Here is a 26,611-nt window from a genome sequence, read left to right as displayed (position 1 = left end):
TCAGTGTGTGACAGCCTGCCCCCATGATCAGTAAGGGGCAGTGTACCAGCGTCATGAGGAGTATGGTGTACATCAGTGTGTGATAGCCTGCCCCCATGATCAGTAAGGGGCAGTGTACCAGCGTCATGTAGAGTACTGTGTACATCAGTGTGTGACATCCTGCCCACATGATCAGTAAGGGGCAGTGTACCAGCAACATGTAGAGTACGGTGTACATCAGTGTGTGACAGCCTGCCCCCATGATCAGTAAGGGGCAGTGCAGGCTCTGGCAGGTCTTAGTGGACGGTGTCGCCTTCAATTACTGGGAGATATACTCAGGGGATTGCAGGGCACTATTCTGAGCTCACTCCTGCTCGGTGCCTGCCGCAGCTCTTTGCAGCACATCCTGCACTGTCCTGCATCCAATTCATTGTATCTTGCAGGAGTTGGCATCGCTCCATTTCGTACCGACTCCACAGCCCTGATGGTGACACAGAACTTGAGGTGGCGACAGCAATTCTGCATTATTATATTTTTGGATTTCATTTTCACAGTAATTACTATATGGTAAAATGACAGTACCGTCCCTTGTGAGAGGAGCGGAGGCTTCTCATGGGATCACACAGACAATTCTATCAGAGCCTAGCATCCCGTTTTGTGACACACCAATATCGCCAGTGTTCTTTTCTATCCTTTTTTCAGTGTTTGCCGTGTGGGTCGGGTCCCTTCACGCTCTGATTTTGTCATTTTGATAAAACGTTTGTCAGATCTCACAGGTTTTTTGAGATTTTTCCCTTTTGTTACTTCTGCTAGGGGAAGGGGTGACCCTAAGTGTGACACTAACAACCATGGGATTAGGCATGGTCTCTGTGGATTAATATGGCAGAGGTTGAGCCCCGTTACACATAATGAAGAGGTAGCTTCCCATCATCGTGTCGCCTCCAGGGCTGGAGCGTTGCTCTTTATTACCACATCTGATATTACAGACAAATGAGCAGATCCTAGCTGCCTGCAGCGACCACCGGGGGCGCTCTCTGCACACGGACTATATAGATCCCCTGCATATAAGACACCAGTATGTGCGGGGAGAACGCCCCCAAGTGGTGGCTGCTAATAATCACCTCATTTCTTCTCATTTGCCCTTCAGGAAAAGTTGTTATGGGAAACTGTTCCACTGTACTTACTCCAGGTCATCAATGTGAGAGGTTACAGCACAGATTCCAAGCACAGGCTGCTGACATTCACATGTATATTACAGCACAGGGGGCTGACAGAGCTGCTGGGAATCTGTGCTGTAATATACATGTGACTGTCAGCAGCCTGTGCTGTAATGTACTTGTGACTGTCAGCAGCCTGCGCTGTAATATACATATGACTGTCAGCAGCCTGTGCTGTAATGTACATGTGACTGTCAGCAGTGGGTGCTATAATGTGCATGTGACTGTCAGCAGCTTGTGCTGTAATTATTTTTATTATTATTATTATGCATTTATAAAGCGCCATTTATTCCATGGCGCTTTACATGTGAAAAGTGGAAATATAGACAAGTATAATAAACATGTGTAAGACAAGGCACAAACAAGTACATAAGGAGAGGGGACCCTGCCGTCGAGGGCTCACCGTCTACATGGATGGGTGAGGATACAGTAGGAGAGGGTAGAGCAGGTCGTGCGGTGGTTCAGTAGACCGAGGATCATTGCAGGCTGTAGGCTAATGTTATGTACATGTGACTGTCAGCAGCCTGTGCTGTAATGTACATACAGTATGACTGTCAGCAGCCTGTGCTGTAATGTACATGTGACTGTCAGCAACCTGTGCTGTAATGTACATGTGACTGTCAGCAGCCTGTGCTGTAATGTACATGTGACTGTCAGCAGTGGGTGCTATAATGTGCATGTGACTGTCAGCAGCCTGTTCTGTAATGTACATCTGACCTTCAGCAGCCTGTGCTGTAATGTACATGCGACTGTCAGCAGCCTGTTCTGTAATGTACATGCGACTGTCAGCAGCCTGTGCTGTAATGTACATGCGACTGTCAGCAGCCTGTGCTGTAATGTACATGCGACTGTCAGCAGCCTGTGCTGTAATGTACATGTGACCATCAGCAGTGGGTGCTATAATGTGCATGTGACTGTCAGCAGCCTGTTCTGTAATGTACATCTGACCTTCAGCAGCCTGTGCTGTAATGTACATGTGACCGTCAGAAGCCTGTGCTGTAATGGACATGTGCTCCGTCTGCAGCCTGTGCTGTAATGTACATGTGCTCCGTCAGCAGCCTGTGCTATAATGTACATGTGACCGTCAGCAGCCTGTGCTGTAATGTACATGTGACCGTCAGCAGCCTGTGCTGTAATGTACATGTGACCGTCAGAAGCCTGTGCTGTAATGGACATGTGACCGTCAGCAGCCTGTGCTGTAATGGACATGTGCTCCGTCAGCAGCCTATGCTGTAATGGACATGTGCTCCGTCAGCAGCCTGTGCTGTAATGTACATGTGCTCCGTCAGCAGCCTGTGCTGTAATCTACTTGTGCTCCGTCAGCAGCCTGTGCTGTAATCTACTTGTGACTGTCAGCAGCCTGTGCTGTAATCTACTTGTGACTGTCAGCAGCCTGAGCTTGGAATCTGTGCTGTAACCTCTCACATTGATGACCTGGAGTAAGTACAGTGGAGCAGTTTCCCATAGCAACTTTTCCTGAAGGGCAAATGAGAAGAAATGAGGTGATTATTGGCAGCCGCCACTTGGGGGCGTTCTCGCCGCACACACTGGTGTCTTATATGCAGGGGATATGTATAGTCCGTGTGCAGAGAGCGCCCACGGTGGTCGCTTCAGGCAGCTAGTATGTGCTCATTTGTCTCTAATATCAGAGGTTGTAACAAAGAGCAACGCTTCAGCCCTGGAGGTGACACGATGATGGGAAGCCGCCTCGTCATCATGGGTAACGGGGCTCAACCTCTGCCATATTAATCCACAGAGACCGGGCCTAATCCCATGGTTGTTAGTGTCACACTTAGGCCTCTTTCACATTTCCGTTTTATTGGTCAGTTGCAATCAGTGAAAAATTGCAAAAGACGGATCCGTTTCCATATGCCACCGGACCGCTGTATTGACGGATCCGCTGAAGTCGGAAATGTAAAGGAACCGTAGCCTGGAAAAGATAGATAGATAGATAGATAGATAGATAGATAGAATTTTTCCTGCCACCAGAACAGGATTTGGGGTTAAATTTGTGGGCATCAAATTCTTCCGGGCATGCTCAGTGTGAAATGGCGGATCTGTGCAGAGAAAAAACGTTTCATTGTCCGTCCACTCAAGCAAGCGGACGCCAAAAAACGGATCCAACGGATGACCATCCGTCAAAATCCGCTGCTAATGCAAGTCAATGGAAAAAAAATGGATCCGTTTTTTTTGCAAAACGGCGGATTTTGACTGATGCAAACAAACGGAAGTGTGAAACAGGCCTTAGGGTCCACCCCTTCCCCTAGCAGAAGTAACAAAAAGGAAAAATCTCAATAAACCCGTGAGATTGGACAAACGTTTTATCAAAATGACAAAATGAGGGCGTGAAGGGACCCGACCCACACGGCAAACACTGAAAAAAGTGTGCTCTAATGTACATGTGACTGTCAGCAGCCTGTGCTGTAAGGTACATGTGACCGTCAGCAGCCTGTGCTGTAATGTGCTGGGAATCTGTGCTGTAATGTACATGTGACCGTCAGCAGCCTGTGCTGTAATGTACATGTGACCGTCAGCAGCCTGTGCTGTAATGTACATGTGACCGTCAGCAGCCTGTGCTGTAATGTGCTGGGAATCTGTGCTGTAATGTACATGTGACCGTCAGCAGCCTGTGCTGTAATGTACATGTGACCGTCAGCAGCCTGTGCTGTAATGTACATGTGACCGTCAGCAGCCTGTGCTGTAATGTACATGTGACTATCAGCAGCCTGTGCTGTAATGTACATGTAATGTACACAGATTCCCAGCATAATACAGCACAGGCTGCTGACAGTCACATGCATATTACAGAACAGACTGCTGACAGTCACATGCACATTAAAGCACAGGCTGCTGACAGTCACATGTACATTACAGAACAGGCTGCTGAAGGTCAGCTGTACATTACAGAACAGGCTGCTGGCAGTCACATGCACATTATAGCACCCACTGCTGACAGTCACATGTACATTAGAGCACAGGCTGCTGACAGTCACATGTACATTAGAGCACAGGCTGCTGACAGTCACATGCACATTACAGCACAGGCTGGTGACAGTCACATGTACATTACAGAACAGGCTGCTGAAGGTCAGATGTACATTACAGAACAGGCTGCTGACAGTCACATGCACATTATAGCACCCACTGCTGACAGTCACATGTACATTAGAGCACAGGCTGCTGACAGTCACATGTACATTACAGCACAGGCTGCTGACAGTCACATGCACATTACAGCACAGGCTGGTGACAGTCACATGTACATTACAGAACAGGCTGCTGAAGGTCAGATGTACATTACAGAACAGGCTGCTGACAGTCACATGCACATTATAGCACCCACTGCTGACAGTCACATGTACATTACAGCACAGGCTGCTGACAGTCACATGCACATTACAGCACAGGCTGGTGACAGTCACATGTACATTACAGAACAGGCTGCTGAAGGTCAGATGTACATTACAGAACAGGCTGCTGCCAGTCACATGCACATTATAGCACCCACTGCTGACAGTCACATGTACATTACAGCACAGGCTGCTGACAGTCACATGTACATTACAGCACAGGCTGCTGACAGTCACATGTACATTAGAGCACAGGCTGCTGAGTCACATGTACATTACAGCACAGGCTGCTGACAGTCACATGTACATTACAGCACAGGCTGCTAACAGTCACATGTACATTACAGCACAGGCTGCTGACAGTCACATGTACATTACAGCACAGGCTGCTCACAGTCATACTGTATGTACATTACAGCACAGGCTGCTGACAGTTGCATGTACATTACAGCACAGGCTACTGACAGTCACATGTACATTACATTAGCCTACAGCCTGCAATGATCCTCGGTGGTCGCTGCAGGCAGCTAGGATCTGCTCATTTGTCTGTAAAATCAGAGGTGGTAACAAAGAGCAAAGCTCCAGCCCTGGAGGTGAAACGATAATGGGAAGCCGCCTCGTCATCATGTGTAACGGGGCTCAACCTCTGCCATATTAATCCACAGAGACCGGGCCTAATCCCATGGTTGTTAGTGTCACACTTAGGGTCACCCCTTCCCCTAGCAGAAGTAACAAAAAGGAAAAATCTCAATAAACCTGTGAGATCGGACAAACATTTTATCAAAATGACAAAATGAGGGCGTGAAGGGACCCGACCCACACGGCAAACACTGAAAAAAGTGTGCTCTAATGTACATGTGACTGTCAGCAGCCTGTGCTGTAATGTACATGTGACTGTCAGCAGCCATTGCTGTAAGGTACATGTGACTGTCAGCAGCCTGTGCTGTAATGTGCTGGGAATCTGTGCTGTAATGTACATGTGACTGTCAGCAGTCTGTGCTGTAATGTACATGTGACTGTCAGCAGCATGTGCTGTAATGTACATGTGACTGTCAGCAGCCTGTGCTGTAATGTACATGTGACAGTCAGCAGCCTGTTCTGTAATGTACATGTGACTGTCACCAGCCTGTGCTGTAATGTGCATGTGACTGTCAGCAGCCTGTGCATTACAGCACAGGCTGCTGACAGTCACATGTACATTACAGCACAGGCTGCTGACAGTCACATGTACATTACAGCACAGGATGCTGACATTCACATGCACATTATAGCACAGGATGCTGATGCTGATAGTCACATGTACATTACAGCACAGGCTGCTGACAGTCACATGTACATTACAGCACAGGATGCTGACAGTCAAATGTACATTACAGCACAGGCTGCTGACATTCACATGCACATTACAGCACAGGATGCTGACATTCACATGCACATTACAGCACAGGATGCTGATAGTCACATGTACATTACAGCACAGGCTGCTGACAGTCACATGTACATTACAGCACAGGATGCTGACATTCACATGCACATTACAGCACAGGATGCTGATAGTCACATGTACATTACAGCACAGGCTGCTGACAGTCACATGTACATTACAGCACAGGATGCTGACAGTCACATGTACATTACAGCACAGGCTGCTGACAGTCACATGTACATTACAGCACAGGATGCTGACATTCACATGCACATTACAGCACAGGATGCTGATGCTGATAGTCACATGTACATTACAGCACAGGCTGCTGACAGTCACATGTACATTACAGCACAGGATGCTGACATTCACATGCACATTACAGCACAGGATGCTGATAGTCACATGTACATTACAGCACAGGCTGCTGACAGTCACATGTACATTACAGCACAGGATGCTGACAGTCAAATGTACATTACAGCACAGGCTGCTGACGGTCACATGTACATTACAGCACAGGCTGCTGACAGTCACATGTACATTACAGCACAGGATGCTGACAGTCAAATGTACATTACAGCACAGGCTGCTGACGGTCACATGTACATTACACAGGAGTTGATATCAAATAATCTGAATAAATCACTGACTGCTAGCACACTTACACCGCTAGTGCATGGAGGCCGCCATCTTCCCACAATGCAAAGTGCCGGAAGCACGTGTACTGTGCCACCCAAAACATGGCCGTGCCCCCTGCGCGACATGACCGGCGGAGTGACGCGATACGTGCCACAGGCAGTGTCCGACCATGGAGGCTGCGGTGCTCCGCGTGAAGCGTAAGCGAGGGGCAGAGCCGGCGGGGGCGCTTATCATCAGCTGCAAGAGGCCGCGGGCAGAGGAGGAGGAGGAGAGTGAGGCGAAGGCGGGCTCCGAGGGCGCAGCTGTCCGCACCCAGGTCTTCAAGTTAGCAGCCACCGTCTGCTCCCAGGTAGGTGAGCTGCTGCTGCACGGGAACTACAACTCCCAGCATGCTGTGCGGGCCTCCAGCAGAAAGAAACGTTGTATATACTCTCGCCCCTGCTGGGGGTTGTAGTTCCACAAAATCTGGAGATTGTAAATCACTGCATTAACCCTTATTTTGCCTCTCGTCTTTCCTGCAGCCATAACCCCTTAGTGACGGAGCCATTTTGCAGCTTATTGAGCTTAACCCCTTCATGACCCAGCCTATTTTGACCTTAATGACCTGGCCATTTTTTGCAATTCTGACCAGTGTCCCTTTATGAGGTAATAACTCAGGAGCGCTTTAACGGATCCTAGCGATTCTCAGACTGTTTTTTCGTGACATATTGGGCTTCATGTTAGTGGTAAATTTAGGTCGATAATTTTTGTGTTTATTTGTGAAAAAATCAGAAATTTGGTAAAAATTTTTAGAAAATTTTGCAATTTTCACATTTTGAATTTTTATTCTGTTAAATCAGAGAGTTATGTGACGCAAAGTGGTTAATAAATAACATTTCCCACGTTTACTTTACATCAGCACAATTTTGGAAACAAATTTTTTTTTTGTTAGGAAGTTATAAGGGTTAAAAGTTGACCAGCGATTTCTCATTTTTACAACAACATTTACAAAACCATTTTTTAGGGACCACCTCACATTTGAAGTCACTTTGAGTGGTCTATATGACAGAAAATACCTAAAAGTGACACCATTCTAAAAACTGCGCCCCTCAAGCTACTCAAAACTACATTCAAGAAAATTATTAACCCTTCAGGTGTTTCGCAGGAACTAAAGCAACGTGGAAAGAAAAAATGGACGTTTTAATTTTTACAACAAAAATTTTCTTTTAGCATCAATTTTTTTCATTTTCACATGGGCAACAGGATAAAATGGATCCTACAATTTGTTGGGCAATTTCTCCTGAGTACACCGATACCTCATATGTGGTCATAAACCACTGTTTGGGCGCACGGCAGGGCTCAGAAGGGAAGGAGCGTCATTTGACTTTTGAATGGAAAACATGCTGGAATATTTAGCGGACACCATGTTGCGTTTGGAGCTCCCCCACAAGTGACCCCATTATAACGCAGAGCAGTGAAAATAAAAAATCATTTTTTGTCCTCAAAAATGATTTTTTAGCACGCTATTTTTTATTTTCACAAGGGTAACAGGAGAAATTGGACCACAAAAGTTGTGCAATTTGTCCTGAGTACACCGATACCCCATATGTGGGGGGGAACCACTGTTTGTGCGCACGGCAGGGCTCAGAAGGGAAGGAGCGCCATTTGACTTTTTAAATTAAAATTACTTCTAATCATTAGCGGACACCATGTCGTGTTTGGAGAGCCCCTGTGTGCCTAAACATTGGAGCTCCCCCACAAATAACCCCATTTTGGAAACTAGACCCTCTAAGGAACTTTTCTAGATGCAAAGTGAGCACTTTGAACCCCCAAGTGCTTCACAAAAGTTTATAACGCAGTGCCATGAAAATTAAAAAAAAATTTTTTCCTCAAAAAATTATTTTTTAGTGCACAATTTTTTATTTTCACAAGGGTTCCAGGAGAAACTGGACCCCAAAAGTTGTTGTCCAGTTTGTCCTGAGTACGCTGGTACCCCATATGTGGGTGGGGACCACTGTTTGGGCACACGTCGTGGCTTGGAAGGGAAGTAGTGACATTATGAAATGCTGACTTTGATGGAATGGTCTGCGGGCGTCATGTTACATTTGCAGAGCCCCTGGTGTGCCTAAACTGTGGAACCCCCCCACAAGTGACCCGATTTTGGAAATTAGACCCCCCCCCCCCCCCCCCAAGGAACTTATCTAGATGTGTGGTGAGCACTTTGAACCCCCAAGTGCTTCACAGCACAGCAGTAAATCTGCCACATATGGGCGATCTGCTCATCGCCCATATGTATTGCAAAAAAAGGGGGAGACAAAAAAGCGCAATAGGGTCTTATCCACGTTACAAAAGACAGTATATCATGAAATATGCTCACCTGGTTAGGATGAGATAAGAGCGTGTAGGTAGCGGCTGCTGCAGATCCACAGGTCTTCAGTGACCAAAGAAATGATGAATCCAAAGGGAGTTTGTAGCTATATTCCGCGCTGCCGCTTTAGACAAATTCCAGGAGAATGCTGTATGATTGCAGTGGTTTTATTCAATGAATAAAACTCCCTTTGGATTCATCATCGCCCATATGTAGCAGAGCCGATCGGGTTGCGCAAGCTTCTAGCCTAATATGGAGGCTATTGAAGCATGCCAAAAGTAAAAAAAAAAAAAAAAGTTTAAAAATAAAAAAAATTAAAAAAAACCTAAAAGTTCAAATCACCCCCCTTTCGCCCCAATCAAAATAACAGTAAAAAAAAAAATCCCACATACACATATTAGGTATCGCCGCGTTCAGAATCGCCCAATCTATCAATAAAAAGCATTAACCCGATCGCTAAACGAAGTAGCGAGAAAAAAAATTCAAAACACCAGAATTACGTTTTTTTGGTCACCAAGACATTGCATTAAAATGCAATAACGGGAGATCAAAAGAACGTATCTGCACAAAAGTGGTATCATTAAAAACGTCAGTCTGGCACGGAAAAAATAAGCCCTCACCCGACACCAGATCATGAAAAATGGAGACGCTACGGGTCTCGGAAAATTGCGCAATTTTTTTTTTTTTTTTTAAGCAAACTTTGGAATTTTTTTTCACCACTTAGATAAAAGAGGACATAGACATGTTTGGTGTCTATGAACTCATAATGACCTGGAGAATCATAATGGCAGGTGAGATTTAGCATCTAGTGAACCTAACAAAAAAGCCAAGCAAAAAACAAGTGTGGGATTGCACTTTTTTTGCAATTTCACCGCACTTGGAATTTTTTTCCCGTTTTCGAGTACACGATATGGTAAAACCAATGATGTCATTTAAAAGTACAACTCGTCCCGCAAAAAATAAGCCCTCACATGGCCATATAAACGGAAAAATAAAAAAGTTATGGCTCTGGAAAGAAGGGGAGGGAAAAATGAAAATGTAAAACCAAAAATACCCCTGGTCATTAAGGGGTTAAACCTTCTTTCCTCCAGACGTAGAGGATGCCCCCTTGTCCCCGTCACAGGTCTAAGAGTAAAAAGGTCATTAGAAAGGTCTTTGACCTGTCCCCGCATATATTTATACATTGTAATAAGATCACCCCTAAGCCTTTGATTCTCCAAACTAAATAACCCCAAGTGTAATAACCTGTCTTGGAATTGCAGACCCCCCAGTTCCCTAATAACCTTGGTCGCTCTTCTCTGCACCCACTCTAGTTCAGCTATGTCTTTCTTATACACCGGAGACCAGAACTGTACACAGTATTCTAAGTGTGGTCGCACTAGTGACTTATATAGAGGTAAAATTATGTTCTCCTCATGAGCATCTATGCCTCTTTTAATGCATCCCATTATTTTATTTGCCTTTGCAGCAGCTGTCTGACACTGGCCACTAAATGTGAGTTTGTCCTCCACCCATACAACCAGGTCTTTTTCAGTGACAGTTTTGCCTAGTGTTTTACAATTAAGCACATAATTATACATCTTGTTCGTTCTACCCAAGTGCATGACCTTACATTTATCCCCATTAAAGCTCATTTGCCATTTATCAGCCCAAGCTTCTAGTTTACATAAATCCTCTTGTAATATAAAATTGTCCTCCTCTGTATTGATTACCCTGCAGAGTTTAGTGTCATCTGCAAATATTGAAATTCTACTCTCAATGCCCCCTACAAGGTCATTAATAAATATGATAAAAAGAAGCGGGCCCAAAACTGACCCCTGTGGTACCCCACTGCTAACCGTGACCCAGTCCGAGTGTGCTCCATTAATAACCACCCTTTGTTTCCTATCCCTGAGACAGCTCTTAACCCAACTACACATATTTTCCCCTATCCCCATTGTTCTCATTTTATGTATCAACCTTTTGTGTGGCACCGTATCAAAATTGAAAAGTCCATGTACACCACGTCCACTGCATTCCCTTGGTCCAGTCCGGAACTTACCTCTTCATAAAAGCTTATCAGATTAGTTTGACAGGAACGGTCCCTTGTAAACCCATGTTGATATTGGGTCATGAGGTTATTCTTCTTCAGATACTCCAGTATAGTATCTCTTAGAAAACCCTCCAGGATTTTACCCACAGTTGAGGTTAAACTTACTGGCCTATAATTTCCGAGTTCAGTTTTTGTCCCCTTTTTGAATATTGGCACCACATTTGCTATACGCCAGTCCTGTGGTACAGACCCTGTTATTATGGAATCTTTAAAGATTAAAAATAATGGTCTATCTATGACTGTGCTTAATTCCTGCTGTACTCGGGGGTGTATCCCATCCACTTTTAACAAGTGTTAAAAGAGGAAATGAACAGCAAAATTTGTTGTGCAATTTTTCCTGAATACACCGACACCCCATATGTGGGGGTAAACCACTGTTTGGGTGCACGGCAGAGCTCGCAAGAGAAGGAGCGCCGTTTGACACTTTCAACGTAGAATTGGCTGGAATTGAGATCGGACGCCATGTTGCGTTTGGAGAGCCCCTGATGTGCCTAAACAGTGAAAACCCTTAACAAGTGACCCCATTTTGGAAACTTGACCCCCCAAGGAACTTATCTAGATGTGTGGTGAGCACTTTGAACCTCCAAGTCCTTCACAGAAGTTTATAACGTAGAGCTGTGAAAATAAAAAATAATTTTTTTTCCACAAAAATGATCTTTTCGCCCCCAAATTTTTATTTTTACAAGGATAACAGGAGGGAGAAATTGGATCTCCAAAGTTGTTATGCAATTTGTCCTGAGTACGCCCATACCCCATATTTGTGGGTAAACCACTGTTTGGGCACACGGCAGAGCTCAGAAGGGAAGGAGCACCGTTTGACTTTTTCAATGCAGAATTGGCTGGAATTGAGATTGGATGCCATGTCGCGTTTGGAGAGCACCTGATGTCCCTAAACAGTGGAAACAGCCACAAGTGACACCAGTTTGAAAACTAGACCCCTTAAGGAACTTATCTAGATGTGTGGTGAGCACTTTGAACCCCCAAGTGCTTCACAGAAGTTTATAACGCAGAGCAGTGAAAATAAAAAATCGGGGATAGGGGAAAATATGTGTAAGTGGGTTAAGAGCTGGCTCAGGGATAGGAAACAAAAGGTGGTTATTAATGGAGCACACTCGGATTGGGTCACGGTTAGCAGTGGGGTACCACAGGGGTCAGTTTTTGGCCCGCTTCTTTTTAACATATCTATTAATGACCTTGTAGGGGGCATAGAGAGTAGAATTTCAATATTTGCAGAAGACACTAAACTCTGCAGGGTAATCAATACGGAGGAGGACAATTTTATGTAAACTAGAAGCTTGGGCTGATAAATGGCAAATGAGCTTTAGGCTGGGTTAACACGTAGCGGAACTCTCGCGGAAATTACCGCGAGAGTTCCGGAATTCCATTCCGCGAGAAAATCGCATTTTAAATTCCCGCGATTTTCCCGCGGAAAAACTAGCATTTTGCAAGCGTAATTAGCTTGCAAAAGGCTAGCGTTTTCCATGCGATCTGTAGCATCGCTTGGAGAACTGATTGACAGGTTGGTCACACTCGTCAAACATAGTGCTTGACGAGTGTGACCAACTTTTTACTACTGAGGCCGCCTATGCAGCATCAGTAGTAAAAGATAAAATGTAAAAAATAATTAAAAAAAAAAATGGTGTTATTCTTACCTTCCGACGTCCCGCGCAGCCTTCCCGCCTCTCTCCACGCTCCCGTTCCCAATAATCCTTTGCAAAAATGCCCGCAATGACGTACGTTCTCGCGGGATCGCGACATCTCGCCGTCATTCGCGATGACCGCGAGACTTCGCGATCCCGCGAGAACAGACGCCATCGCGGGCATTTTCGCAAAGGAGCACTGGGAACGGGAGCGTGGAGAGAGGCGGGAAGGCTGCGCGGGACGTCGGAAGGTGAGAATAACAATATTTTTTATTTTAATTTCTATTTTTTACAGGGATATGGTACCCAAAGCCCGGAGGACAGTCTCCTCTCCTCCGGACCGTGGGTACCATCCGCAATTGTTCTGCTTACTTTTCGCATGGTGTGCACAGCCACATGCGGAAAGTAAGCAGAACAATGCATTCCTATGGGTGCGGGATCGCTGCAATTCCGCAAAATTAATGAGAATGCTGCGTTTTTTACCGCGAAGTGATTCCGCCGCGGTAAAAACCGCAGCATTAGCACAGCATTGCGGAATCGCATAGAAATGCATGGGATGCTTAGTTTTCGTGTTTTCGCGGTTAAAACCGCCGCGGAAACGCGAAAAAAATGCCACGTGTGAACTCAGCCTTAATGGGGATAAATGTAAGGTCATGCACTTGGGTAGAACGAACAGGATATATAATTATGTGCTTAATTGTAAAACACTGGGCAAAACTGTCACTGAAAAAGACCTGGGTGGATGACAAACTCTCATTTAGTGGCCAGTGTCAGGCAGCTGCTGCAAAGGCAAATAAAATAATGGGAAGCATTAAAAGAGGTTAATCAAAAAAATGTCCACAGGACCAGGGAAGAAATATCAAAAGTGCAATCATATAATCCCTTTAAAAATATGAAACTTTTAATAAATTAAGGTAAAAAACACCCCCCTAGTGCAATAACACAATTAACAAACTCTATACAATAATAACCTACAATAGCCCTACACTAGCCTGCTATCCCTTCCTGACAGTGGAGGTTGGCACCCTAAAAGATACGATTTGGTGCCCCCACTGCGTGGCGGCTGTCCCAGACTCTCCCTAAATGACCCTTATAAACTACAGGTGGGAAAACAATAAGCAAATAAGAGATGAAAGATAGTGCTTCATATAATACACAGGCTATTAATGTACAATATATAAAAGAAAAGCTATTACATGTAAACATAGAGAAACCTCTTGTATAACCAATAGATAGAAGCAAGTCTTGTCTTTTTGGGTATTGCACTAGGGGGGTGTTTTTTTTACCTCAATTTATTAAAGTTTCATATTTTTAAAGGGATTATATGATTGCACTGATGCATTAAAAGAGGCATAGATGCTCATGAGGAGAACATAATTTTACCTTTATGTAAGTCACTATTGCGACCACACTTGTGAACAGTTCTGGTCTCCGGTGTATAAGAAAGAGATAGCTGAACTGGAGCGGGTGCAGAGAAGAGCGACCAAGGTTATTAGGGAACTGGGAGGTCTGCAATACCAAGACAGGTTATTACACTTGGGGTTATTTAGCATGGAAAATCGAAGGCTTAGTGGTGATCTTATTACAATGTATAAATCTATGCGGGGACAATACAAAGACCTTTCTAATGATCTTTTTACTCTTAGACTTGTGACGGGGACAAGGGGGCATCCTCTATGTCTGGAGGAAAGAAGGTTTAAGCATAATCACAGATGCGGATTCTTTACTGTAAGAGCAGTGAGACTATGGAACTCTCTGCCATATGATGTTGTAATGAGTGATTCCCTACTAAAATTTAAGAAGGGACTGGATGCCTTTCTTGAAAAATATAATATTACAGGGTATATACATTAGTTTCCTTAATATTGCGTTGATCCAGGGAGCTAGTCTGATTGCTGTATGTGGAGTCGGGAAGGAATTTTTTTTCCCCCAATGTGAAGCTTTTTCACAAAAGTGATTTTTTTTTTTTTTTTTTTTTTTAGCCCCCAATTTTTTATTTTCACAAGGCTAACAGGAGAAATTAGACCACAAGAGTTGTTGTACAATTTGTCCTGAATACAACGATACCCCATATGTGGGGGGGTAACCACTGTTTGGGTTCATGGGAGAGCTCGGAAGGGAAGGAGCGCCATTTTGGAATACAGACCTTTATGGAATGTTCTGCGGGCGTCATGTTGCGTTTGCAGAGCCCCTGATGTGCCTAAACAGTAGAAACCCCCCACATGTGACCTCCATTTTGGAAACTAGACCCCCCCCCCCCCCCAAGGAACTTATCTAGATGTCTGGTGAGCACTTTGAACCCCCAAGTGCTTCACAGAAGTTTATAACGCAGAACCTTGAAAATTAAAATTATTTTTTTTCCACAAAAGTGATTTTTTTTTTTTTAGCCCCCAATTTTATAATTTTCCCAATGGTAACAGGACAACTTAGACCCCCAAAGTTGGTAAATAGTGGAAACCCCTCAATTCTTGCTCCAACCCTAACCTCAACACACCCCCAACCCTAACCCCATGGGTGGACATACCACCGGTTCAACCTGTGTGGCTGCATCGGGGCCCAGAGCCTCCATGGGGCCCCTGCAGGGTGGCTAATGTATACCTCCCAACCGTTGCGGGCGGGAGCTTATTTTTTCCGCATTGCACTGAGCCGCGACCCCCCCCCCATGCACCAACCTCACCTCTCCTCGCCCTCAGAGAGAGGGCCACTGGCCACCGCAGCCCCTCACTGATAAATCCTAGCAATGATGTCGCTGGGATTCTCTGCACACAGGACCTGTGATGAGGTCACATGAGGGGAGGAGTCAGGGGATCACATGATCAGGGGCATCTATCCGAAGCCCCTGATCATGTGACCTCCTGACTCCTCCCCTCCTGTGACCACATTACAGGTCCTGTGCGCACAGCCCTCGGTGTGTGCAGGACACCGCTGCTCTGGTCGTCATGATGCTGGATGAGGGAAGTGTATGTGTGGGGTCAGGAGGGGTTTACAGGGTGGATGTAGCAGAGCCGCGGGTGTACGAGGTGTACGGAGCGGAGCCGCGGGTGTACGAGGTGTACGGAGCGGAGCCGCGGGTGTGCGAGGTGTGTGGAGCGGTGCGTGTGCAAGGTGTATGGTGGGGAGCATTCATACCTCCCAACCGATCTAGATCCAGTGGGACAGTCCCGAATTTGAGAGTCTGCCCCACAGCTCCGGCCGGGAGCTTACTTTTCCCGCGGACACTGGAGTACATGGCAGAGCACCGAGGAGCACTTTAAAATTCGCACGTGACGTTCCACCGGAAGTGACGTGCTAGAAGCTGACCGGAAATGAGGTAGTTTCGGGAGGAGATTGTGACAGAACCATGGAGAAACTTCAGGGAATGCTTCAGATCTGTCACCGTGTCCTCCTCGGACAGCGGGATCGCCTTGGACTCGGGGATGTCGGCCATGTGAGCGGATCATGATATGTCCTGCATCGGGAGGCTCAGATGGGCATTACACTGGGAGTCGGGCTGCTATAGTATCTTTATAGAATCTTTCTTTAGCGGTCGTCCATGACAGCACCACCTGAAAGAGGGGATCCGCCCTTCAGGAACAGGAAACCTACAGATACAAAAGGGCGGCACCTCTCCCACGCATCAGTTGGTTTCCTGTTCCTAGAGGACGGGACTTCCTTCAGATCGTCCATCATGGAGTCGCCGAGGGATTCCCAGGCCGGCTGACCGACCCAGGTAGCGAGGGGGTCTCCTACCTCGGTCAAGCTCGGGTCCCTGGAAGCGCCACGGTGGGGCCGGGTAGGTCTCCACGACGGTGGTGAGAGCAGGTGGAGCCAGGGGTCCGGTGGACAGCCGCCTCCATGTTGCCGCACCAGGAGGTATGTATGGCCCCTCCTGGTGCGCTCTCCCTGTGGTCCGCTCTTCCGGCCGGGCCGGCGGTGGCGCCCGGTCGACGGACGCAGGTCGGCGCGCGAGGGGGCTGTGGCCTGGCCTGAGCCGGGGGCGCTGTCCTTCTGCGCGTCCCCGCAGGCCTCAGACGGGCGGCGGAAGTGACGTGGCGGAGGGGGCGGGGCCGGGGACGCCGAAACCGGAAGTCTGGTGCCGGCCGGCTTCCGGCGCGCGCCGCGTGTGCACGGCGATGCTGGGCGGCGCGCGGTGGTCGGGGCGGGGGGGAGGATGACCGGAGCTTGCGGGGGGGAGGGTCGCGGGGGGGTCCCGGGTGGGAGGTGCGCGCCAGAGCCCTGCTGATCCGGACAAGGAGGCCTTAAAAGGCAGGAGATGACGCTGCTGGGGTGCTTCTGAAGGCCAGCGATGGATACGACAGAAGCCCCCATAGAGCAGCTGGACGAGGTGCAGGAGCACCCACAGAAACAGGCCACAGTGAAACCACATGCGAGTGGCCAGCAAAAGAAACAGAAACGTCCGAGCGAACAGAGCCACAGAAGTTCCTCCAGGACAAAGGACCCTCCTGCCTCCCTCCGTGATCCGGTACCTGCCTCATCTGCATGGGTAAGAGATCTCCGTGAATGTACCCTGATGCAGTGTTCCCTTATGTTTTTTTCGCAGGGGAGGAAAGCTACGGGAAAACAGAAGCACAGGGAATGTGCCCTCTGTAGTTGCCCCTTGCCGGACGGCCACCCTAAAAAGTTGTGTCAGCCATGCGTGAGACAAACGGTAGGGGTGGAAGGGGACGTTGGCCCTGGGGTAGATTGACAGGCCCTTACACTCTCCCCCATCCATACAGGTAGCGGAAGAAACGCCGGACTTCACCACGAGCCTGAGGGACATAATCAGGACAGAGATAAAGGCCCTATCTAAAAAGGACTCCTCTAGAGGAAGAGAATGTAGTTTCTCAGGTTCAGAGTCCTCGACCGCCCTAAGGATCGATGACTCTTCAGATTCCCCGGCCTCCACTTCATCTTCTTCGGAGGAAGACTCGAGTCGATTCTGCTTCCCCTTAGACCAGATGGATAAGCTAGTTAAAGCAATAAGGTCCACCATGGGAGTAGCAGACAAAAAACCGGAACTTTCAGCTCAGGACGTGATGTTCGGGGGTCTAGATCCCAGGAAGCGGAAGGCCTTTCCATTAAACGATAAGGTCCAGAGCCTAATAGATAGGGAATGGAAGAGACCTGAAAAAAGAGGCTCCTTACCTCCGGCCTTCAAGCGGAGGTACCCGTTTGACGACCCAGTGGTAGACAGATGGGATAAAGCCCCTAAACTGGATGCGGCAGTAGCCAAAGCCTCCAAAAAATCCTCCATTCCCTTCGACGACATGGCCTCCTTAAAAGACCCGCTAGATAAGAAAGCAGACTCCTTTTTGAAAGGAACTTGGGAGATGTCAGCAGGTGCTCTAAGACCAGCGATAGCGGCCACATGTATGGCCAGATCCATGATGGTCTGGCTAGACCAATTGGATTCCCAACTAAAGGAAGGAGTCTCAAGAGCTTCTATCCGAAAAACGCTGCCAATCATCCAAAGTGCTGCAGCTTTTTTGGCGGATGCTTCAGCGGACTCTGCGAGGATGGCAGCCAGAACTGCGAGTTTATCTAACGCAGCTCGAAGGGCCCTTTGGTTAAAATGCTGGCCGGGAGATATCCAGGCCAGATCACGACTCTGCTCCATTCCATGTGAGGGTGAATATCTGTTTGGGCCAGTCTTGGATGAACTCCTAGAGAAAGCCGGGGATGATAAAAAGAAGTTCCCCAGTCTACCGAATCCTTACAGACGTCCCTTTACCAGGAAAAGCTATTTCCGTAGAAGGCCGTCCAGAGATCAGGGCAGATGGGAGGACAAAAGGAGAGGTACAGGTTTCATGTTCGGAGGAGGGGGGCATCAAGAAGGTCCAGCACGTGACACTAAAAAACCGCCCCAATGACTAGTTGCCTCGGTAGGGGGGAGACTAGCTGCCTTCTACCCAGCCTGGTCCTTGATTTCCAATAGTAAATGGATACTGGGGGTGATAGCTGCGGGTCTACGCTTAGAATTCGCCCGGGTCCCCCAAGATCGATTTAAAGTCACCCCGCTCAGGTCTTCCACACCAGAACAAGCTGCCCTGGAGGCCGAGGTGCATGATCTCTGCCATAAGAGGGTCCTAACGGTGGTCCCAGAGGGAGAAACGGGGAAAGGGTTTTACTCCCCCCTGTTCCTGGTCCGCAAACCAGACGGGTCCTTCAGGACTATAATAAACCTTAAATCCCTCAATGAGTTCCTGGTCATACGCCAGTTTAAGATGGAGACAATTAAATCAACAATAAAATTACTGTTTCAAAACTCTTTTATGGTGGTGTTAGATTTAAAAGACGCTTACTACCATATTCCCATTCATGCATCTCATCAGCGGTTTCTCAGAGTGGCGGTTCAGCTGGATGGGTCAGTCCAACATTTCCAATATGCGGCCCTCCCCTTTGGGGTGGCAGTCGCTCCCCGTGTGTTTACCAAAGTAGTAGCGGAAGTTATGGCCCATCTACGTGAATCGGACATTCTCGTGATCCCCTACTTAGAAGACTTCCTGATCGTAGGGAAAACAGCAGAACATTGTCTGGAACAACTACAAAGGGTAATGTCTGCCCTAGAGGGGTTAGGATGGCTGCTTAACATTAAAAAGTCTCGGTTACAGCCGGTGAGAGTCCAACAATTCTTGGGCCTGATCCTAGACTCTGAGAAACAGGAATGCCGTCTGCCCCCGGAGAAGCTTGTTCGCCTACACTATCAGGTCCTGAACGCTTCCAATAACCCTACCATGTCCCTCAGGAAAGCCATGTCCCTTCTGGGTTCCCTCTCGTCCTGTATCCCGGCAGTCCAGTGGGCACCATTTCATACAAGAAAACTGCAGGGCGAGGTCTTGAGGCATCAGAGAATCCTTGAGGGTTACTTAGAGGGCCAGCTAACCTTGTCCCGAAACACAAGGGAATCCCTAGAGTGGTGGCTAGTCAAGGATAACTTATCCAAAGGGGTCTCCTGGGAGTATGACATATCCCGCATAATCACCACGGATGCTAGCCCTTCCGGTTGGGGGGCTCATATGGGGGAGATTCTGGTACAGGGCCTATGGGAGCATCATCAGATAGAAATGTCATCTAATCTGAAAGAGTTGACAGCGGTAGAGCAGGCAGCTAAGGAGCTACTTATGTATCTACAGGGCCAGCATGTGCGAGTGTTCTCCGACAATCAGGTCACCGTGGCTTATATCAACCACCAAGGCGGGACTCGTTCCAAACCCCTGATGAATGTGGCAGAGCGGCTATTCCAGCTAGCAGAGCAGCATTTTCAATCTTTAACAGCTCTACATATAAAAGGGAAGGAAAATATCACAGCAGATTTCCTGAGCCGCAATCCACTAAAACAAGGAGAATGGTCCCTAAACACCTCCATCTTCGACCTAATTGTACACAAATGGGGACAACCAGAGGTAGACCTCTTCGCTACCAGGGAAAACAGAAAATTAAAACAATTTTGCTCCCTAAATCCCAGAGAAAACCCCCTGGCGGTAGATGCCTTTCTGGTAAAGTGGGACTTCAGGCTAGCCTACGCCTTCCCTCCCCTATCGCTACTGCCCCTGGTGATGAAGAAAATCAGGAGAGACAGAGCAAGGGTGATAGTTATCGCTCCATTTTGGCCCAGGAGGGCTTGGTTTTCTTGCCTCAGGACCATGTCGGTGTCCGACCCTTGGGTCCTTCCGGACATTCCGGATCTCCTATCCCAGGGCCCAGTGTTCCATCCTCAGGTGGCTGGCCTACATCTGACGGCGTGGAGTTTGAACGGACACTGCTGAGAGAAAAAGGCTTCTCCCCAGGCCTGATTAACACCCTACTTAAAAGTAGGAAAGTCATCACCACCAAAATCTATGTCAGAATTTGGAAAAAATTCCTGCAGAACTCTGGAGTGGTCGCTGGCACCTCAGCACCTGTAAACCATATCTTAGAGTTTCTTCAGAAAGGTCTGGATATGGGGCTCTCCACTAGTACCCTTAAAGTACAAGTATCAGCCTTGGGGGCCCTCTTTAGCTGCATCATCGCGGGTAATTACTGGATCAGTAGATTCATTAAGGCAGCAGGTCGATCCAGGCCAATAGCGATAGATAGATTCATGCCGTGGGACTTGAACCTAGTCCTCACGGCTATGACAGAAGCCCCATTCGAACCTATCTCATCAGCTTCCATAAAGAACCTGTCCCTCAAAGTAGCCTTCCTGGTAGCCCTAACCTCAGCTCGTAGGGTAAGCGACATCCAGGCATTATCTAGACGTCCTCCTTATATACAGTTCAAGGACGATAGGGTAATACTCAGACCCGATCCGGCGTATTTACCTAAGGTAGTTTCCAGTTTTCATAGGACACAGGAGATAGTCCTTCCATCTTTCCTCCCTAACCCAGCTAATGAGAAGGAAGAGAAACTTCACACCTTGGATGTTAGAAAATGCCTCATAGAATATCTGGCAGTTACAGATCCCTGGAAGAAAGATAATGCCCTGTTTGTCTCTTATCAAGGCCCTAGGAAAGGTTGTAGAGCGTCAAAAAGTACACTAGCCAGGTGGGTTAGAGAAGCGATCTTAATAGCATACACCTCAAAAGGCAGGTCGCCACCCCAGAAGCTGAGGGCGCATTCCACCAGAGCCATGGCGACCTCGTGGGCCGAAAGATCAGAAGTGTCCATTGACCAGATATGTAAGGCGGCTACTTGGTCCTCTCCGAGCACCTTTTATAGTCATTATAGGCTAGACTTGGGTGCTTCCACAGACCTCTCTTTTGGTATAAGGGTACTGCAGGCTGTAGTCCCTCCCTAAATAGTTTTGCTCTCTGTAATTCTCTCAGGTGGTGCTGTCATGGACGACCGATAAAGTCTTAGTTACTCACCGGTTAATGGTGTTTTTCGGAGTCCATGACAGCACCCGTATATTCCCTCCCTTTAGTTAAATTTGGGTGTGCACTTCTTCCTCTTGTATGTACACTTGTAAGGAATAGTTGTGTAAAAGTACTGTATATAAATTTTGCCATTAACCATTGTGGTCCTCTTGTGCTCTGTAATCCAACTGATGCGTGGGAGAGGTGCCGCCCTTTTGTATCTGTAGGTTTCCTGTTCCTGAAGGGCGGATCCCCTCTCTCAGGTGGTGCTGTCATGGACTCCGAAAAACACCGTTAACCGGTGAGTAACTAAGACTTTCCCCTCTTTCTTTCTCTCTCCCTCTTTATTCTTTCTTTCCCCTCTTTCTTTTTTTTTCTCTCCTTTTTTTTCTGTCCCCTCTTTCTCTCTGTTCTTTCTTTCTCTGTTTCTTTCTTTCTCCATGTTCTTTCTTTCTTTTCCCTCTTTCTTTCTCTCTGTTCTTTTTCTCTCTCTCTCTCTCTGTCCTTTCTTTCTCTCTGTTTTCTTTTTTCTCTGTTCTTTCTTTTCCTCAGTACCAGCCACTGTGCCCTCAGTACCAGTCAGTGTGATCAGCAGTGCTAAATGGGTGTGGTTGGGGCGTGGACATGGGTGTGACTAGTTGTGAAATGGGTGTGGTCAGAGCGTGGTGGTGCCAGCGCTTCCTGTCTCTGACACAGAGAGCAGCGCCGCTGGATGAAGTCATCATTCAGCGGCCAGCTAGCCGCTGTGCCAGAGCGAGAGAGTGCGGGCGCCGGTGATGCTGCGAGCAGGTGAGAGGTGCTGTGTGTGTGTGTGTGTGTGTGTGTGTGTGTGTGTGTGTGTGTGGGTGGAGGAGAAGGCCATGATGGGGGTGATGGGGAGAAGGCAATGATGGAGGTGGTGGAAAGGGCAATAGTGAGGGTGGTGGAGGAGGAAGAAATGATGGAGGTGGTGGAATGGGCAATAATGGGAGTGGTGGGGGAGAAAGCAAAGATAGTGGTGGGGGAGAGGACAATAATGGATGCGGGGGGAGGAGGACAATGAGGGGTGTGGGGGATTGGGATGGGAGGAAGGGGGACTTATAATGGCCTTAGGAACAGGGGGAGGTGGAGGAAGACATCGCTTATGTCTAAAACAGTCCCTTAGTATATATTGTACTCACTATGTCTAACACAGTCCCTTAGTATATAGTGTACATACTTAATAATAATACATTTTCTATAGCGCCAACATATTCCGCAGCACTTTACATTTCAGAGGGGACTTGTACAGACAATAGACATTACAGCATAACAATAATCACATAGATCATAACCGATACCAAGAGGAATGAGGGCACTGCTGGTAACAGTTGCCCTGATTGTATGGACCAGCCATAATGTTAAGTGTGTAACAGTACAGATGCAGATGGCTAATGGATGCATAAAGCATGTGGGAACATGATGCGGGGAACCTGGTTATGGTAAAAACTTTTGGCTGTTCCACATAGGGATAGATTAAGTTAATGTGTTGAGGCGGTAGGCCAGTCTGAATAAATGAGTTTTCAAGGCACGCTTAAAATTGTGGGGATTGGGGACTAATTGTATTGACCTGGGAAGTGCATTCCAAAGAATTGGCGCAGCACGTGTATAGTCTTGAAGACGGGAGTGGGAGGTTCTGATTATTGAGGATGCTAACCTCAGGTCAACAGCAGAACGGAAGGTGCGGGTAGGATGGCATGCTGACACAAGGGAGGAGATGTAGGGTGGTGCTGAGCCATGAAGAGCTTTGTGGGTGAGGGTAATAAGTTTGTGCTGGATTCTGGAGTGGATGGGTAGCCAGTGTAATGACTGGCACAAGGTAGAGGCATCGGTGTAACGATTGGCGAGGAAGGTCGAATTCTAGAAATGTTTTTGAGGTGCAGATGGCAAGAGCGAGCCAGTGATCGTATGTGGGGGACAAAGGAAAGCTCTGAGTCAAGCATGACCCCAAGACAGCGGGAATGTTGCTGGGGAGTAATGGTGGAACCACACACGGAAATGGCAATGTCAGGTATAGGTACATTAGTAGCGGGAGGAAACACAAGGAGTTCAGTCTTTGACAGGTTCAGTTTCAGATATAGTGAGGACATGATGTTAGACACAGCGTTTAGACAATCGCTGGTGTTTTCTAGAAAGGCAGGCGTGATGTCAGGAGAAGAAGCATATAATTGGGTGTCATCAGCATAGAGATGGTACTGGAAACCAAATCTACTGATTGTTTGACCAATAGGGGCAGTGTACAAACAAAAGAGGAGGGGGCCTAGGACTGATCCTTGAGGAACCCCCAACAGTAAGCGGAAGATGAGAGGAGGAGCCAGCAAAATGTACAGTAATGGAGCGGTCAGAGAGATAGGAGGAGAACCAGGAGAGAACGGTGTCCTTGAGGCCAATGGAACGGAGCATAGTGAGGAGGAGCTGATTATCCATAGTGTTGAATGCTGCAGAGAGATCCAAGAGAATTAGCATGGAGTAATGACTATTTGATTTAGCTGTTAGTAGATCATTAGAGACTTTAGTGAGGGCAGTTTCAGTAGAGTGTAAAGAGCGGAAACCAGATTGGAGAGGGTCGAGAAGAGAGTTATCAAAGAGATAGCGTATAAGATGGGAGTGGACCAGGCATTCCAGGAGTTTAGAGATGAAGGGAAGATTAGAGACAGGTCTATAGTTAGCGGCACAGTTTTGGTCGAGGGATGGTTTTTTAAGTAGTGGATGTATGACGGCATGCTTAAATAAGGAGGGAAAGATACCAGAAGAGAGAAAGAGGTTAAATATTTTAGTTAGGTGGGTGACAGCAGGGGAAAGGGGCTGGAGTAGATGTGACGGAAATGGGTCACTGGTGCAAGTGGTTGGGCGAGAAGATGCAAGGAGCCTGCTTACTTCTGTGACTGGTTCAAAATCAGAGAGTGAGCTAGATGCAGTGAGGGAGGGAGGACAGTGCATGGTATGAGGTGATTGGGAGATAATTTCCTGTCGGATCTGGTCAATTTTTTCTTTGAAGTAATTGGAAAGATCGTCAGCTCGGAGCTCTGTGGTTGGGGCCTGTACTCTTGGGTTGAGTAGAGAATGAAAAGTGTCAAAGAGACGTTTAGGGTTATTGGACAGTGAGGTGATGAGGGTGTTGAAATAGGTTTGTTTTGAGAGGTGAAGGGCAGTGTTGTATGTTGAAAGCATAAACTTATAATGGATGAAATCTTCGGGTAGGTTGGATTTTCTCCACAGACGTTCGGCGCACCTGGAGCAGGGTGTGCCAGGGTTGTCGCCGTCTGTATTGTGGTGTTCTATGTATAGGAGGTGCAAATTCATCCAGGGCATTTTGAAGTGTTTCATTGTAATGCTTCAATGCAGAATCAGGACATGAGAGGGAGGAGATAGGGGCCAATGAAGACTGCAAGTTCTTCATAAGTTTCTGGGTGTTAATGGCCTGTATATTTCTATAAATATGGACAGTGGGGGTGACCTGAGCAGCCTGGCAGTTCTTGATAGAGAATGAATGAAGGTTGTGGTCAGAGAGCGGGAAAGGGGAGTTTGCAAAATCATCCACTGCACAAAGCCGAGAGAAGACCAAGTCGAGGGAGTTTCCGTCTTCATGCGTTGGAGAATTAGTAAGCTGCGAAAAGCCAAACGAGGAGATTAGAGATAAAAGGTGAGTAGCAGATGGGGAAAGGGGAAGAGCAATGGGGATGTTGAAATCGCCCATGATGAGGGCAGGGATGTCACAGGAGAGAAAATGTGGAAGCCAAGTGGCAAAATGATCCATGAACTGATGGGAGGGGCCAGGAGGACGATACACCACCGCCACTCGCATGGAGAAGGGGGTGTAGAGTCTGACGGCATGGACCTCAAAAGAAGTGAAGACAAGTGAGGGTACTAGAGGGATAACCTGAAAGGTACATTTTGGTGATAGGAGCAGACCAACGCCTCCACCTGCTCTATTGTCTAATCTTGGGGTATGAAAGAAGTGTAGTCCACCATATGAAAGAGCAGCAGCAGCGGTAGTGTCTGACTGCTGGATCCAGGTTTCAGTAAGAGCCAGAAGGTTAAGAGAACTGGAAAGGAAAAAGTCATGAATGAAGGAGAGTTTATTACATACTGAGCGAGTATTCCAAACTTATTATGTATAACACAGTCCCTAGGCAATTCTGTATAACACCATGCTTAGTTACATAGTTTCCTCTTTTATTATGTATAACACCGTCTCTTATTACGTACTGTCCTCTCTAGTTATATATGGTGCCGTCCCTTATTATATAGCTTCCTCTGCTGTTATGTACAGGGCTGTGGAGTCGGAGTCGGTGCTCATTTTGGTGGAGTTGGAGTCGGTATAAAATGGACCAACTCTGACAATATATAATAAATTGGGTACAGTAGTTCAATGCAGAATGTGCTGAATATTTTTTCATAGGAATTTGGGAAAGTTATGAAATGTCCTATAAATGGCTGTTCTATTCCTGACCTAAGGCTACATTCACACACAGCGTTTTTGCTGCGTTTTTTGAGGATACGTTTTTCAGCTGCAAAAGCAGATCAGCTTTTTAAAAAACCACATCACCTGAAAGATTTTTGAGCTCATAGATGTTTTCAATAGCAAAAGCAGATTAGAAAAACGCCACAGAAACTGACATGCTCATTTACCCCAAAAACGGATTCTCACAAAACAATGTGTCTGAATGTCATATCTTGAAACCCATTGACTTTGCTGGGATGCCCAGAGTCACTGCATTTTACTGCCAAAAACTGTTCCGCAAAAACGTTGTATGTAAATCATGGCTGTAGCCAGCGAGGGGCAGGGGGGCAGCTGCCCCCCTAGAAGCAGGGGCACGCACCTATCAAAACTCGCTTGTATGCTACAGTGCTCCCGACCTGCACCTGCTCCAGACTGCGGGGGGCAATCTCCCCTCCTCTGTCCTGTCTTCTGCTGTCTTCACCAGAGAGAGGAGGGGGTGCCTGCCCTGCACAGTATCTGATTCCTGGGCCCCAAGCTGGAGAAAGTGAGAAAATTGTCCACACGTTGCAGCTGGCAATAAGTGATAGTCTGCAAGAGGGACATGCTGGAAATCTGATTGGAAAAGTGAGGAAATTGGTTA

General features: G+C 47.2%; 2 protein-coding genes across 5 annotated transcripts in view; one reads left to right on the top strand and one right to left on the bottom strand.

Moving 5' to 3' along the window:
- The window catches only part of LOC141088006 (protein arginine N-methyltransferase 7-like), a 235,930-nt gene extending 229,141 nt beyond the window's left edge, over positions 1–6,789 (bottom strand). For 2 of the 3 annotated variants that reach the window (XM_073573838.1, XM_073573840.1), the window contains exon 1: positions 6,641–6,789. Coding sequence is in view for 1 of the 3 variants with exons in the window: in XM_073573839.1 (XP_073429940.1) it covers positions 6,641–6,717 (77 nt within the window). In the remaining 2 variants the exon portion in view is untranslated. The remainder of the gene's footprint in view (positions 1–6,640) is intronic. The other variant, XM_073573839.1, reaches the window with a different exon arrangement.
- LOC141088008 (probable RNA polymerase II nuclear localization protein SLC7A6OS) overlaps positions 6,784–26,611 on the top strand; it is a 51,507-nt gene continuing 31,679 nt past the window's right edge. For both annotated transcript variants that reach the window (XM_073573844.1, XM_073573845.1), the window contains exon 1: positions 6,784–6,963. In XM_073573844.1, the coding sequence (XP_073429945.1) occupies positions 6,784–6,963 (180 nt within the window). The remainder of the gene's footprint in view (positions 6,964–26,611) is intronic.

Source organism: Dendrobates tinctorius, unplaced genomic scaffold (genome assembly GCF_039654945.1).
Source record: "Dendrobates tinctorius isolate UK_male_01 unplaced genomic scaffold, ASM3965494v1 ptg000037l, whole genome shotgun sequence".
Taxonomy (NCBI): Eukaryota; Metazoa; Chordata; class Amphibia; order Anura; family Dendrobatidae; genus Dendrobates; species Dendrobates tinctorius.
The sequence above is the reverse complement of the archived record's forward strand: the minus strand, read 5'-3'. Positions and strand labels throughout refer to the sequence as shown.